The sequence below is a fragment of the Garra rufa genome, chromosome 1, assembly GCF_049309525.1.
Source record: "Garra rufa chromosome 1, GarRuf1.0, whole genome shotgun sequence".
NCBI lineage: Eukaryota > Metazoa > Chordata > Actinopteri > Cypriniformes > Cyprinidae > Garra > Garra rufa.
In genome coordinates, this window is record NC_133361.1 from 63558221 (window position 1) to 63575331 (window position 17111).

At 41.6% G+C, this 17111-nt stretch overlaps 1 protein-coding gene across 1 annotated transcript in view; it reads right to left on the reverse strand.

Moving 5' to 3' along the window:
• The window catches only part of LOC141318465 (uncharacterized), a 70689-nt gene that overhangs the window by 32871 nt on the left and 20707 nt on the right, over positions 1 to 17111 (reverse strand). The window contains exons 3-5 of the mRNA XM_073833200.1: positions 15366 to 16310; positions 9177 to 9314; positions 8789 to 8923 (exon numbers count right to left, since the gene is read on the reverse strand). Coding sequence (XP_073689301.1) covers positions 8789 to 8923; positions 9177 to 9314; positions 15366 to 16310 — 1218 coding nt within the window. The remainder of the gene's footprint in view (positions 1 to 8788; positions 8924 to 9176; positions 9315 to 15365; positions 16311 to 17111) is intronic.

Consider the following 17111-nt stretch of genomic DNA (forward strand, 5'->3'; position numbering starts at 1 on the left):
AGAATACTCTGTCTTAGTCCGGCTAAGGAGTGAGGTATTAAACTACAGGTATTTCCACTCGACTGAAGTAAGCGGCTCAAAGGGAGCTCCCCGCAGACCTAGGAGGACCCAAGAGGGAACGAGTGCAGCCTAAGAAGATTTATTCTCGCACCTCTCAGAAACCTGGTGATCAGGTGATGCTTCCCTAGGGACGAGCTGTTCACTGCATTGTGATATGCAGTGAGTAAGTGAATACATGCCACCATCTTATATACCCATATGTACGGGGAGTGGCTAGGCAAGCAAACTCCACTCGCCAATGTTCATTGTTCTTTTTTCTTTAGCTCAGAGGTGATAGGTCTCCTAAGTACGATCCTAATACATCACTCGACGTAATGGAGTATATGGGTATTAATAAGGGCCAACCAATGTTCTCAAGCCGGGATTCGAACACGAGACGCCCGGAGCGCAAAGACACTGTATGTGTTCAGTGTTTATATGTTTGTGTTCAGGTAATGCTCTTCAAAATGGTGCTAGGGTGATCCGGAGGAGAAGAATTGTTAAAAAGTTGTTATTTTTGTTTTCTTTGCATACAAAAAGTATTCTCGTACACTCTAAAAACTGCTGGGTAACAAAGTTGGGTTGATTTAACCCAGTTTGGGTTGAAAATCGGTCTTGATCTATATCCCAGCAGTGCTGGGTTGGGAACGTGGACGTAAAAGAGAGCATGACCGTCACGTCAACATCCAGGGACATCAGAGTGAGAAGCCGCCATTTCCTTTGCACCGTGTTTAGAGGGAAGCGAGTGAAATTCTGTCTGAAATGTAAGTTATTCAGTATGTATTTAACAATGTTCATAAGAAAAAACACATTTGGTTTACTGTAAATATATAGGACTGCAACTAATGATTATTTTGATAATCGATTATTTGGTCAATTACTTTTTTAATTGATTGATAATTTGGCTTAAAAATTCCATTTTATTTATTTTTTTGGTCAAATCACATTAATCCTACATTCTGATTGCTATGAAAACGCAGTGCTAAACAATTTATTAGACCACCTGTCGAAAATAAAGAGAAAAGACAAATATCTGAAAAAAAACCACACTATAAGAAGCATAAAATAGTGTTTCTGCTATTTATTCGGCCGTGGCGGTGTTTAGTGTCCTGCCAACAGCAGCAGCAGCGAGCGCAAGTGCCTACAGCAGAGTTCCGCGGCAGCTAAAGCAATAACCATGAATTTGCCGGGGGAACAAGTAAGGAGATATTCAATTTATTTATTAATAAAGCCCCAAGTTCCCTTCTAGAGCAGCACTCCACTCCCTCTATCGGCCCTCAGGGCGTTGGGAAGGTTATGCTCATATCCATCTGCTGACACGTCCGCCTGAATGAGTGGTTGCGTGCCGCCATCTTATATACTCGTAAGTACGCGGGAGTGGCTTGGCATGCAAATACCACTCGCCAATGTTCATTGGACTTTTGAATAAGGCTCAGAGATGACTGGTCTCTCAGACGAGTTCACATATGTAACGTCTCCGTTCCCTCATTCAGGGAACGAGGGTTACCTACCAGACGTTTCTGTTGATGGACGCACATTCTGGCTTCCCAATACGTTACAACAACAGCGATTAAATAACAAACATGGACAAACCATTATTGTTCAATGTGAGTGCTGTATACTGGAATATGAGCAGTCATTTATTCTGTCATCTCCCGGATGCTAATAGCACTCGTTTGCAGGTGAGACCTGAACAGCACACATTGCTATCTGGATTTAAACTAAACTCATTTAAAGGGTTGGTTCGGAGTATAATTGACTTAATTGCTATGCACTCGAAGCCCATCTAAATACCCCATCCATAGTTTTTGAGACTAGAAGGGATCGGCTAAAACGTGATTTTAAAACATTCATGGTGGACTTACAAATGCTCTGATTCAGCGTTTTGTGAGTACATAACCTATTTACACTACTGTACAAGTTTGGTAAGATTACTTGCACGTTTAGTGGTGCAATTTACGAGATACATTACATGTACCATTCACTCCTGTAACAAGCAATTCGAAAAACTCTAATATCTCCATAAATGTTTGACTAAGGTAAAAAAAACTTCGGATGGGGTATTTACATGGGCTTCGGAGTGCATAGCAATGAAGTCAATTCTATTTCGAACCATCCCTTTAAGCTTTGCCAGTTTTGAACATAAGAGCCATAAGATGCATACTCGCTCACGCAGTGATAAGATCTGAGTGTGCGCTCATCCCAAGCGTGCAAACCTAACTAATGTTAGACCTACCTAAAAAAAAAAAAATCACTATTTATTTTATTTGTATCTTTAATCTATTGTATTTATTTGTGCTGTTGCCTGTAGTTAGATTATTCTTATTCATTTATTTTTCCTTAAACATAGCACATACTGAACCGTACTGAAACCGTGACACTAAAACCGTAAGTTGATCCGTTGCACCCCTAAACAATATGCAAAAGAGCTTAATTAACCACCTGCATACTGTGTTAAATGCACACAACACTCACACAGAGAGCTGCATCTCACAGACCATGAAAACTGAATTAAGTTTTGCCTTTTCTTGCACTTGAATGGATGAATACATACAAAATTATGTCAAAATACCCATCTTGATGAGTGTCCTCAAAAGACTGTTAGTTGTTATGTCTTAAGTGAAAGTAAACAGTTGAGAAAGAAATTGGATGTGTATAATTAAATTGAATGCACCGTTTCTCTAAGTGGCCACTATGGCCCTGATGTCAAGTGCATGGTATTAGTTTGTGACTACCGGTAAAAAAAAGAAGAGGATGTTTGCGGTTTTGTCAGCAAAGACATGTTGATGTGGCCCTCTCAATTCACTGTACAGTACAGGTATAGTTTAGTTCTTTAAGTTTATCTGGGTGGTATAAGCCAATTTTGTTGTTTTCATGTTGACAGTTATGGTGCGGAGCGTAATTTAAACAATATACACTGCATAGTTCAATGAATGATTCTAGTATTCGATTCAATTGGTCTTTTTTCTTGATTTTACTAAACGTGTTACATTATTTAGGTGAACCCTGTGCCATTTGTGTGCCTATATATATAAACAAGTCAAGGATGCACCACTTGGTAATGTTAAGTGTGTAATATTGTTACTGAAGTGGGTACAATAACACTATCTAGGGAGGAATATGTGATATATGCACTAGATATTTTAAGGACTAGAGGGTCCTCTGGATCTTGCCATTGAAGCCAATCAGCAGTAAGGGGTGTGTTTGTAATGTAATTGTCTGTGATTGTGTTTCCTATGCATGCAATTTTTTCCAATTTTACGTTTAGCAATGAGAGGAGAGGATAGCTGTATTAAAGCAAGGGGTGAAATACAGTAAGTATACATCAAAGCCTGTGCAGCCAGCTGCGCTGGAGAAACTGCGATTTCCGTAACCCATGTCTGCTCGCGAATCGCCTGGTTTGATGGCATAGGCTAGCTCAACTGATTCAAGTCAGACACTGATTGATCTGCACAAATACTTTCTGAGGGGGCAATGCCTAAAGGAGCAGGAAGGCCTGCGAATGGACGCCGAGGTTGCTTTGGAAAGGAAAGGAAAGGAAAGGAAAGGAAAGGAAAGGAAAGGAAAGGAAAGGAAAGGAAAGGAAAGGAAAGGAAAGGAAAGGAAAAGGAAAGGATGTGACGTGTTATTGTCAAGGAAAACTCAGCTTTTGAATATCCTCACCAAAGTGGATAAATTTGTGAACTGTGAAAATGGAGGTATTTGAAAACGATAATGCATGTTTTGTTATGTGACATAGTATACCAAAAGATATACAGTTCCCTCCACTAATATTGGCACCCTCAGTAAATATGAGCAAAGGTGACTGTGAAAATAAATCTGCATCGTTTATCCTTTAGATCTTTCATTCGAAAAATTCACTAAATTCTAACCATTCATTGAAGTAAAACGATGGAAAATGGAGGGAAATCTCATTATGAAATGCGGTTTTCTCTAGTTCACATTGGCCACAATTATTGACACCCCTAAAAATTTGTTTAAGTAAAATATCCCTAAAGTATATTCCCATTAATATTAAAAAATTTTTTAGCACACCAGGGTGGCTAGGAGTATAAAATTGTCCAACTTTCTGTTCCAAAGGATTATAAATATGAGGAACACAAAAGCCAAAATTCCCTTAATCATCCATCACAAGAAGTAAAACCAAAGAATGTACTGTAGTTCTGATGCGCAGAACAAATTTGGTGAGCTTCACAAAATAGAAAGTGGCTGTAGGAAAAGAGTTAAAGCATTGAAAATCCCCATTCCCACCATCAGGGCAATAATTAAGAAGTTCCAATCAACTAAAGATGATACAAATTTGCCTAGAAGAGGATGAGTGTCTATATCATCCACATGCACGATACGGAGGAGAGTTTAAGTGGCCAAAGACTCTCCAAGGATCACATTAGGAGAATTGCAGATAATTGTTGAGTCTTGGGGTCAGAAAGTCTAAAATAAAATAATCAAACAGCCCCTACATCGCCACTTGTTGTTCCAGAGGGTTTCAAGAAAAAATCCTCCTGGCTCACCCTAAAACAAACTTCAGCATATTCAATTGTCAGACATGATTGGAACTTCAAACAGGACTGGCTTCTATGGTCAGATTAAACAAAAATTAGCTTTTTGGCAGCTAACCCTCCAGATGGTTTTGGTGCAGACAGGGATAAAAAAAAGTACCCCATGATGATGATTAAAAATACTGCTGGATCTTTAATGTTGTGGACCTATTTTTCTGCCGGAGGTCCTGGACATCTTGTTTAGATACATGGCTTCATGAATTCGTTCAAATACCAGCAGATAAAAAAAATCAAAACCTGACTGCCTCTGTTAGAAATCTTATAATGGGCCATGGTTGCATCTTCCAGCAGGACAATGATCCAAATCAAACATCAAAATTAACACAAAATTGTGTCACTGAGCACAGAATGAAGCCTCTACCATGGCCGTCCCAGTTCCCTGACCCGAAGCCTATATAGAAACTAAAGAGAAGAAGCACCAACATGAAGCTGGGAAGAGAGAGATTCTGGAGAATCTAGAGAGATACTGTTTGAAGGATTGGTTTTTGATCTCTTGTCAGGTGTTCTCCAAACTCATTAGACATTGTTGGAGAAAACTCAGAACTGTTATCTTGGGAAAAGGATGCTGCAATAATTGGGTGCCAATAATAGAGGCCAACGTGAACTATGAGATTTCACCCCAGGTTCTTTTGTTCAATGACAGGTTAGAATTTTGTGAATTTTTTGAATAAAAGATCAAAAGGATAAATTATGCAGATTTATTTTCACATCTACCTTTGCTTATATTTACTAAGGGTGCCAATATTAGTGTTGGAACCTGATGAGTTCTCTACAATCGGACATTGGTACAAACTGCTGGTTTCGTCTGGCCAGAGGAGAACTGGTCCCCCGACTGAGCCTGGTTTTTCCCAAGGTTTTTTTCTCCATTTCTGTCACCTGTGGAGTTTTGGTTCCTTGCCGCTGTCGCCTCTGGCTTGCTTAGTTGGGGACATTTTCCAGCGATATCGTATACTACTTGAACTGAACTGACGATGATATCACTGAATTCACTGGTGAACTGCCTTTAACTGAAAATTTATTATCTACAATAATGCGTTACTTACACACTATTGTTCTGTTTAAATACTGTGCAGTTGCTTTGATACAATCTGTATTGTTACAAGCGCTATATAAATAAAGGTGACTTGACTTAACTTGACTTGTAGGGCACATTGTGCTTTTGGTCTGTGCTTTTCTTTGTACACTCTTCATATTACAGTCCATGTTACAAGATGATGCCAAAAAGGGCCGTTGTATTTTAGATCAAACATATAATGGTGAGCGCAACCTAGAAGCGTCAGTAAATGGTGAGATATTTTTAGGGATGCACCGAAATGAAATTCTTGGCCGAAGCGGAATAGTAATGAAATGCTTGGCCGAAGGCCGAAGGCCGAATACCGAATGCGGTGTTTCGCATTTTCTTCCATTTATTTTGCCAATTTTTTCACCATTACAATAATTAAATAGTAAAAATTTGCTTTTTACTATTTTGTGTTGCTTTTCAGAGAAATAAATCAAATAACAAAAATACAATTTCAAAATATTTATTTAACACTGAACTAGGGATGCACCGAAATGAAAATTCTTGGCCGAAAACTGAAACCTTTTTAGCCTTTTGAAATTTTATCGCAATTCTTGTCTTTCAGTCCCCACATTTAAGACCACCTGAAATTATAATTAAGACTTTCTTAACCCCTAAATAAAACTGCAGTCATCAATGAAAATTAAGAGCTTTATTTAAGTTTTTTTTTTTTTAAAAAACCTTACACAAAATACGTTTGTTTTTTTCCCCCACCATGTTCAGGGCACAAGAAAAATATTAGGCGACTAAATTAATATCAGCATATAAAATATAATCGCCTCTTATTTTCTCTGAGAGAATGCACGTCAGATGCTGAAAGCACTGTCAGTTTTCACTTTAACATATTGCGCAGTTTTCACGTTGCTTGTGTGATATCCATTGGCTCACCTCCATGGTTTAAAACTAGGGCTGTCAAAATTAATGCGTTAATAGTGCGTTAACGCAAATTCATTTTAACGGCACTCATTTTATTAACGCGCGATTAACGCAGCGCGCATTTTCTGTTTGACCCACTACGTAGCCCATAGTTAAAGAAATGGATGCACAGTGTTGCCAACCTAGCAAAAAGTGTCTAGCAACAATACATAAACACATAATTGGACAAAACTAATATAGTCTCTCCGGTTTTACTGAACGAGCGCGAGGTCTCCCAATGCGCGCGCACCTCCCTCTCTTTATATCTGCGTCTGCTCTGTTCAGGGAGCGGCAGAGGAGCAGCGCTTTCAGTGAAAACAGATGTTATGTTCATTCCAGTGCTTGAAGTGGGCCAGTATGCAGGCACTTCTGTATTTTATCCTTTTGCGTACTTGCACTTTTTCATGCTTACAGGCACTTCTGGCATATTTAATGAATGCAAGCGGAGTCAGTGTACGTTAGGATTGGTGCTGTGGAGTTGCTGCGTAAAGCCACATACGAGTATGCACGGGAAAACGGCGTATTATATGCACGTCAAACACATGCATATCATATGCACGCCAAAGTTAATTTCAGCTTATTAATAGCATGCCAAATAGAAACAGAAAGTCGTGCTAGTGCGCATTTTCATGAGACCAGGCTCTCCAATCAGTACATTATAACCAAAACAATACATTAAAAAAAGAAGCAGGTTTTTGCGATCACATAACTTTAAATGGGTAAACTCCTAAAAAGTCAAAGGATCCTGAAGGAATTCAGACAGGAAGTTAAAAGCAACTATAATAATGCAGGGAGTGACTTATGTCCAGATGCCGGTAAATGATTCTTTTCAGTGACTGAATCATGATCATAATGCAGGATTTTTTTTTCAGTTATTATTTCATATTACTTTGGTTGTCTGATAACAAAAATACTTAATCAAAACAATGGAAACAGTTTTGTTGAGAACTTGGCTGCATCAGATTACAGTATGTGGGCACCGAGAGGCAAAGAAATGTAATAATAAATGTAGATTTTGCTTGTTCAGAAGAAGTGAGCTGCCCTGTCCGGCAAATAATATAAACAAGCTTGTGGAAGTAAATTGCTCAGTGCAAAGAAAGAGAAGTAATGGGAACCTGGTGTTTCTATGTCCTTTTTTTTATGTGTCTAATAGACATGAACAAGTTATTTGAAAAACATCTATGACATTTGAAACAAGTTAGTCTTCATGTCGAGTATGGTTTCACTGATAATAAACACATATTTGCTTAAAGCATCCATGTTTGTCCATGCCAATGTTGATTAGAGTATTAAAAACTTTAAAAAGTATTAATTTAAGGTACATTTAGAACAGATAAAAATGTGCGATTAATCGCGAGTTAACTCATGACAACCATGCGATTAATCGCGATTAAAAAAATAGTACTCGATTGACAGCCCTATTTAAAACATAAATATTTATAAAAATACAGTATATAGAAAGGAAATATCTTTAAAATATTGTGACGTAAAACCAACGTAAAGCCATTGTTTTTCACTCACTAAAAGCTACATTTGTCTCTGTCTCTGCTCTCATCACTGGCTGCCCGCACGACTGCAGACACACCCCCTCTTGAAATTTCGGCATTACAAGTTTTGCAAATCTCTATCCATGGGTCTTTCTCGGACATACATATATATGTCCACACCGCAGATGTGTTGCTTCAGACAAGCACGTGCAGGCTGCGGTTTCTGTTTGCATCAACGTACTGTTTCAGCCGTGTTGTTTCGGTGATAAAAGTCTTTTGGCCGAAAACCGAAAATGCGCTTTTGGTCCATTTTCGGCCGAATATTTTCAGTGGCCGAATATTCCCTGCATCCCTAGATATTTTTATAAATTAAATGATTCTGCCAGAAGAATTGCATGAAAACTCATCATGTCTGTTCCATTTGTCTCATCTCATTGAGCTTTTTTGAGGATTTACGCATGCACAGTAAAACAAATTTTAAGTTTTGGGAAACGACTGAAAATGCTAGTGTGGGCAGAGTGTGTTTTTATCATGAAAATGCTGTTTTCAAATGTATTCAAAATAAGTTCAACTGTTTCCACTGTTTTAGGTTGTTGAGTCTTGTCAGTACTGCATGTTATGGTGCACTCTTCTATGCTGGATTTACACAGTTTGGATTATTAACCACTGCCTATTTTCTTGAATCTTAATGAATGTTTATTCTTCTCAAGTGTGACAGTGATACTCACACAGGGTCAGAAGTCACAGCAGGTCTGTCATTGAGATAAGGCAGATACATGGAGTTGCTACTCTTCATAGACAAACAGCTGAATCCTGGAGATGCTGTTCTATGACTGTAAATATGAGACTCCTTAAATCTGTTTCTGTAACAACATGCAAATGCTTGTTGAAAGAGAACCAATTCAAGAAAAATCAAGTGTATGTGCTCAACAATATAGAGGAGACGTTAAAAAAATCATCAACATTAACTAGAGCTAAACCTCTGTTAATTCTCAGTTATATAGAAAGAAATAGTCAAACTAGTCTTTACTATTATTATTCATTCACTTATATTCAGAGAAAATTACCTCAGTGAGCAAATCATTATAAATTCGCATTAAAATTCATAATACTCACACAGGGTCAAAGGTCACAGCAGGTCCATCATTGAGATAAGGGGGCAGATACATGGAGTTGTTACTCTTCATAGACACACAGCTGAACCCTGGAGATGCTGCTCTCTGAGTGTCAACAGGAGCCTCCTTCAATCTCGTTCTGTAACAACATACAAGTGTTTATAGTAAAACACTACTGCAGTTGCTGAAAGAGAATACATTTAAAAAGAGTCAAAGGTCAAGTGCTCAAAATATAATGGTTACTTCAAAAACCATCAACATTAACTACAGCAAAACCTCTGTTAATTCTCAATTAGAATCCTTGTATACGTATAAAAATAACAAAGCTAAACTGGTCTTTTTAACTGTCACGTATTGGTCGTCTTGTCATCATGAACTCTTGCACACACTTCATGGACTTCATCCCCCACAAACCACTGCACCAATCACTGCACACAGCTGCTCCTCGTCACTCATTGCACTGATTGCCGCACACACCTGTTCCACATTCACCCACAGGCATTTAAGCCACAGACACACACAGCTTCCTTGCGAAGTCTTATCGTTCCCTATGGTCGTAATTCTAAGCGTTTTCCCTTGTGTTGGATTTCCCGTGTATGACCCTGGACTGTGTACCCCGTTGGCGATTCCTGCTCCCTGCCATTGCGACCATTGCCTGTGTATCGAACTGTTTTCTGGATTTCCTATGTTGTTCCTGTTTTCCGGTGATTATTCATGCCTGTTGACTATTCTCAATAAATGCTGCAAATGGATCCGCACGTCTCTGACTCTCCTTGTGACAGAAGACTTCGCCACTACAAGGATCCAGCAGCTAGTATGAAGTCATCCGGTTCCAGCCCGAATCCTACAGTACAGATCATGCGTCTAAAACATGGTGAGCGGACTATTGAGGATTATGCTAAGGACTTTATTGAATTGGCTAATCAGTCGACTATGGATGAGCAGTGCCTGATGATTTTCTTTCGGGGAGGACTCTTAGAGCCATTAGCTTCACTCATGCCCATGTTTGCACCTAACGGGACTTTACAAAGTTACATTGACATTGCTCTGCAAATGAGTGGCTCTCCTTTTACTGTGGGAATTCAAGAAGAAGACAACAACAATGTTCCAACAGTAAACTCCAGCTCAGAGCCACTACACATGATGGCTGCTAGCCCAGAACCACAACACCCACATTTCACCACGGCTTGGCAAAGATTAATGTCTAGCGTGGAGGACCCACCGCTGCTGTCGGCTCGAGCAGCTGGTCTCCCAACCAGCCCTCCAGAGTCTCCGCTGGTCCCGTCCGGTCCTCCAGAGTCTCCGCTGGTTCCGCCCGGCCTTCCAGAGTCTCCGCTGGTTCCGCCCGGCCTTCCAGAGTCTCCGCTGGTTCCGCCCGGCCTTCCAGAGTCTCCGCTGGTTCCGCCCGGCCTCTCAGAGTCTCCGCTGGTTCCGCCCGGCCTCCCAGAGTCTCCGCTGGTTCTGCCCGGCCTCCCAAAGTCTCCGCTGGTTCTGCCCGGCCTCCCAGAGTCTCCGCTGGTGCCGCCCGGCCTCCCAGAGTCTCCGCTGGTTCCGCCCGGCCTCCCAGAGCCTCAGCTGGTGCCGCCCGGCCTTCCAGAGCCTCAGCTGGTTCATCCCAGCCTTCCAGAGCCTCCGCTGGTTCATCCCAGCCTTCCAGAGCCTCCGCTGGTTCCGCCCAGCCTTCCAGAGCCTCCGCTGGTTCCGCCCAGCCTTCCAGAGCCTCCGCTGGTTCAGCCCAGCCTTCCAGAGCCTCCGCTGGTTCAGCCCAGTCTTCCAGAGCCTCCGCTGGTTCCGCCCAGTCTTTCAGAGCCTCCGCTGGTTCCATCCAGTCGTACTGAGATTCCTGTCTGCCCGGTTCTGGTCACAGAGGCCATGCATGGACTGTGTGAGTTCCCACCCACCCTCCCTGCTGCTCCAGTCCCGCCACCTCTGTCTCCTGACAGTCCCTCTGCTCACCCACATCCCACCTTCGGTGCAGAGGGCTTGCCGTGGGACTGCCAGTCTCCATCGGTGGCCAGACTGAAGGATCCCTCACCATCACCTCCAGTCTCAGAGTCCTGGACTCCACCTCGGTCCTCCGACCCTGCGGCTCCACCCCGGCTCTGTGCTCCCTCGTCTCCGTTGTCGGCCGTCGGCCCACCAGCTCCTCCGGGCTACATCGTCTCTCCGGCTCCGCCCCGGTCAGTCGTCGCCCCACCTTCGCCTCGGGACTCTACTCCTCCGGCTGCGCCTCGTCACTCCGTCCTGCCGGCTCTGTGGACCTCCTCCCTCCCGTGGGCACAGCCTCGATCCTCTGTCACTCCAGCTCCGCTGCGTACCTCCGGACCTCCATCTCCGCCGGGGTCGCCAGAGCCTTGGGTTCCGCCTTGGTCCACCGGATCCTCTGTGTCGCCCAGGACCATCGACTCTCCGGTTCCTCCTCGGGCTCCACCGGCTCCACCTCCGTCGGTCGGCCCCATGGAGGAGCCAACCCTTCCTCCACCATGGCTTCTCCCTCCGTCGGCTCTGCCTCAGTCCATAGCTCCATTACCCCCACATGGACCTGGCCCTCCATCCCTCCCTCTGTTCCGCCTCCGCTCCACCACCCTCCGGTTTCATTAGGTGGTTAGAGCGTCTGGAAGCCGCTCCTTGGGGAGGGGCTCTGTCACGTATTGGTCGTCTTATCATCATGAACTCTTGCACACACTTCATGGACTTCATCCCCCACAAACCACTGCACCAATCACTGCACACAGCTGCTCCTCGTCACTCATTTCACTGATTGCCGCACACACCTGTTCCACATTCACCCACAGGCATTTAAGCCACAGACACACACAGCTTCCTTGCGAAGTCTTATCGTTCCCTATGGTCGTAATTCTAAGCGTTTTCCCTTGTGTTGGATTTCCCGTGTATGACCCTGGACTGTGTACCCCGCTGACGATTCTTGCTCCCTGCCATTGCGACCATTGCCTGTGTATCGAACTGTTTTCTGGATTCCCTACGTTGTTCCTGTTTTCCGGTGATTATTCATGCCTGTTGACTATTCTCAATAAATGCTACAAATGGATCCGCACATCTCTGACTCTCCTTGTGACATTAACATTGCTGTTACCATTTTTAAAATGTAAATTTAAACAATTATTTCTTACATTTAATATACTCAATATCAGCAAGTAAAATCCTTTCAAAGTGTATAATATGAGCTTTTGTGAACTCGACAATTAGCAAATTAATTACTGTCAACCTGTTACTTTTTAGAGAAACAGGCTTTGACCGAAGGTAACAGGCATGACATTGATTAGGTTTGACCCTGTTCTTAAAGAATTTTCACTATTATTATTATTATTATTCATTCATTCATATTAAAAGAGTAAGAACCTCAGTAAAAACCTTAGTGAGTCAGCACTGTTTTCCTTCTAGTGTGGCCACACTAGTGATTTTAAGCCCGATTTGCACCCCTGAACAATCAAGGGTTGTGGCCCGATTCAAGGCTTGTCCCAAACCATTTTTTGTCCAAAAAAACCTCTAATATGTGCTTTCATTATGATTATTTAACTCTCATTATTTAGGTATATAAGATTGCATGTGTGTGAATTGAGATTGCGACCTTTTAAAGATTAATCGTTCATACATATGAGCACAGCTTATATTTTTGTAGCCTATGTCATATTTGCATCAGACCTCAAAGTAACCCGGTCCCGCTTCCTTACCCATGCACAGGGGCATGTCTACATGGTGGCCAGGGATAGCACCAGCCCCCACTGAAATCTGATTGGTCAGCCTAGATGTTTGCTTTTAAATATACATTGCTCTCTCATAAATTGGCGCTGCTTTCTCAGATATTGCGTTTACATGCTCAAAATTTGTCTTTGCATCACTTAAGGCCAGAAGAGCTTTTTAAATTTAGGTGATTAGTATATCCACTGCATGCTGATTATAGTCACCCTTCTCTAGTTATTTACTTTGTTATTTAATACTTATTTGGGTGCTTAAGTGATTACTGTAAATGCATTTATTGGATTATTTTAATTTGGTGCATTTGTATTTTGTTGTTGTTATATAGTTTGTTATATAGTATAAACGTGTACCAACCAGGCTCAGTTCCAGAAATAAATCACTGAAGGTGCTTTTGATATTATGGCTCGTTTCCACCAAGTGGTACGATTCAGTACAGTACACCATTTCTGTTTCCATTGTCCACTTGAAGTTGTGAATAGTACCAAAACAGCGAACTGCAGAACGGTGACTGGTTGACTAGAACTGTCTCTGCTTTACAACACATTACAACGTTTTATCGAATTAATAGCAAACTTCCAGAGTCTATCATCTTAGTCTCATAATAATTTATGCACCTGGAGGAACAGCCCGGGGGTGTGACCCTGCCCCGCAGCAATATTTGATTGGGCTATAGCCTCGGGGGATGGGCTTAGCCGGCCCGGTTAAAACCCAATGTCCCCAACAATAACTTAGCTAGAACTGCCCAAATTGAGTGAGAAGAGCTTGAATCTGAACGGCTGGCAACTCTCCTCCACAGAAGATCGCTTGCTTACTCCAACTGCAAGGCGTTCTTACCCTACAGAACTCTCTAGAACACGCCCAAGTTTCGTGACCCTGCCGAAAGTCTTTGCATTGTGCAACCCTGCCGCTCTATACAGCTCCGAGCGCATCAACTGGCGTAACTAGGCAACCAAAGTCAGAAGACCAAAACAGCAGCTCCAGCTGTACAATCCTTATCCTTGAAGGATCACCAAAGACGTCATCCAAAGACCGACCAGCAACCAACCAGAGTCAGCCTGAGTCTCTGCTTAGCAGCTTAGTTTATGTATCTTAGAGTAGTTCAATAAATCTTTGTTTCATTGAAAGAAGTGTCTTGACTTTTGTGTTCACAAAAGTTTAATCTGTGCCCAGATTCCAAGCTACCCAGCTTTAAATTCCCAAAATAATATTTGTGTTGTATTATAAATTTGGCCATGAGCATAATATAAACCTCAAAGGTGGTAAGATTTGATTGGTTGATTTAACTCTTTCGGTGGACGGATGGTTAATAAGCATAAGCTATTAATTCTGTGGTTATGGTTATATTCTTTTGCTATGGTTATCACTATGTCAAGCACTGCTATTTCGAGAGTGAATCCTGCATAAAATGTGGATGTCATTGCCAAAACTCTGGAACATGTGAGGCTGGAAAAAAAATTTGTATTGATAGCCTAGAAAGTTGCAAAGTGCGCTCCCATTGAAATCACTAAGCTAACACTCTTTGTTCATCGCGATCTCACATAGTTCTGTTCATAATTCTGAATCTCTACACTGCACGATCAATCCATTATTTACATTGTGTATACACTCTCTATGTTGGAGGGAGGATCTGACTGTAGCCTATAACTCAGCACAGAACAAAAACTGGTGTGTATTGCAGCACAAAACCAGTATGTACTGTCATGAGGATGAGGAAAATGTTTTAATTTGAGTAAAGCCTTTAAGAGCCTTTAAATGCTCAGCCAAAGCACGGAAGCAGAAATCACAACAGCTTAGACCAGGGGTGGCGAACCCGCGGCTCGCGAGCAGCTTGCGGCTCTTTCACTGCTCTTGTGCGGCTCTTCAATCCGTCCACATGTTCTGTGTTTACAATCACAGTTCATTTTTAAAATGTCGAAACTTAATTTTGCAATAAATGGGTATGCATTTAAATGTATTTGCCGAATCTAATTAGGGTTTTTATTTTTATTTATTTTTTTACTCAAACTCTCACATGATTTAACATACATAGCCAATTGACTAACACGAGTGACATGCAGTTTGTTAATATCAATCATCATGGCAGAGTCATGGAAGCATACAGCTAAGCGAAGATGAGCGCAGAACATTTTTATCTGAATGGGAGGATTTATATATATATTTTTTTTTTGTTGAAAGAAATGGAAAGCCATTATACTTGATATGTGAAAGTAAAAGAAGGTAGGCAAATTTAAATCCATGAGAACTATTGTGTTATATAATTAGGTGTTTAAGTTATTTTGATAGTTGTTTGCGCATCTGTTGTGTGGCTCTTTGCAATGGTAAAGTTTTTTTTTTTGGCTCATTATGCCAAACAGGTTCGCCACCCCTGGCTTAGACTGATCACACCGGCATGATCAATCACATTAAAGACTGCCTATTTGCTTGAATCTTCATGTACGTTTTTCTACCCAAGTGTGACAGTGATACTCACACAGGGTCAGAGGTCACAGCAGGTCCATCACTGAAAGGGGGCAGATACATGGAGTTGGTACTCTTCATAGACACACAGCTAAATCCTGGAGACGCTGTTCTCTGAGTGTCAACATCACTCAAATAAGGAGGCAGATACATGGAGTTGTTACTCTTCATAGACACACAGCTAAATCCTGGAGACGCTGTTCTCTGAGTGTCAGCATCACTCAGATAAGGGGGCAGATACATGGAGTTGGTACTCTTCATAGACACACAGCTGAATCCTGGAGATGCTGTTCTCTGAGTGTCAGCATCACTCAGATAAGGGGGCAGATACATGGAGTTGTTACTCTTCATAGACACACAGCTGAATCCTGGAGACGCTGTTCTCTGAGTGTCAACATCACTTAAATAAGGGGGCAGATACATGGAGTTGTTACTCTTCATAGACACACAGCTAAATCCTGGAGACGCTGTTCTCTGAGTGTCAGCATCACTCAGATAAGGGGGCAGATACATGGAGTTGGTACTCTTCATAGACAGACAGCTGAATCCTGTAGATGCTGTTCTCTGAGTGTCAGCATCACTCAAATAAGGAGGCAGATACATGGAGTTGTTACTCTTCATAGACACACAGCTGAATCCTGGAGATGCTGTTCTCTGAGTGTCAGCATCACTCAGATAAGGGGGCAGATACATGGAGTTGTTACTCTTCATAGACACACAGCTGAATCCTGGAGATGCTGTTCTCTGAGTGTCAGCATCACTCAGATAAGGGGGCAGATACATGGAGTTGTTACTCTTCATAGACACACAGCTGAATCCTGGAGATGCTGTTCTCTGAGTGTCAACATCACTTAAATAAGGGGGCAGATACATGGAGTTGGTACTCTTCATAGACACACAGCTAAATCCTGGAGATGCTGCTCTCTGAGTGTCAACAGGAGCCTCCTTAAGTCTCTTTCTGTAACAACATACACAAGCTTATAGTAAAACACTATTGCAGCAGTTGAAAAAGAATACATTTAAGAAGAGTCAATGGTCAAGTGTGCAACAATAAACTTGTGAATTCAAAAACCATCAACTAGATTGAAACCTCTGTTAATTGTCAATTAGACAATTGTAGACATATGAAAAAAATTAAGTCAAACTAGTCTTTAATATTATTTATTTAATGTTGTTATTAGGGCTGTCACTAACAATTAGATTGGTAATTGAGTAATTTGGTTGATTATTCTGATGATTAAATGAGTAATTACATTTTTTTTTGTGGTAATAAAAACACACCTATGCGAACAATAGACTTTAAAATGACTTATGTAGCACCTGCGTAGGATCATTTGCTATCACGTAGATGCTAAACAGATCAACTCTTGTCTCCCCATTGGACTTCAAAGGCATTCCAAAGAGGAGACCATCGCAAACTCCCCCCATGCTTACAATACACAAAACACACATACATAAAGACATTTTCCTTATTTAGCCTATAATTAATCGGTCAGAAATGTATCTGGTAAATGCATGTGTTGTTTGTATGTTTTCCTATTATATTAGCCTAGTTACCACTCGTTATTTATATTAGTTAACCTCTAAACCAGTGGTTCCCAACCACAATCCTTGAGCCCCCCCCCCCCAAACACTGCATGTTTTTCATGTCACCTTAATCAAACACACCGGATCCAGATCATCAGCTCATTAGAGACTCCAAGACCTGAAATTAGTGTGTCAGACAAAGGAGAGATGCAAAATGTGCAGTGTTAGGGGG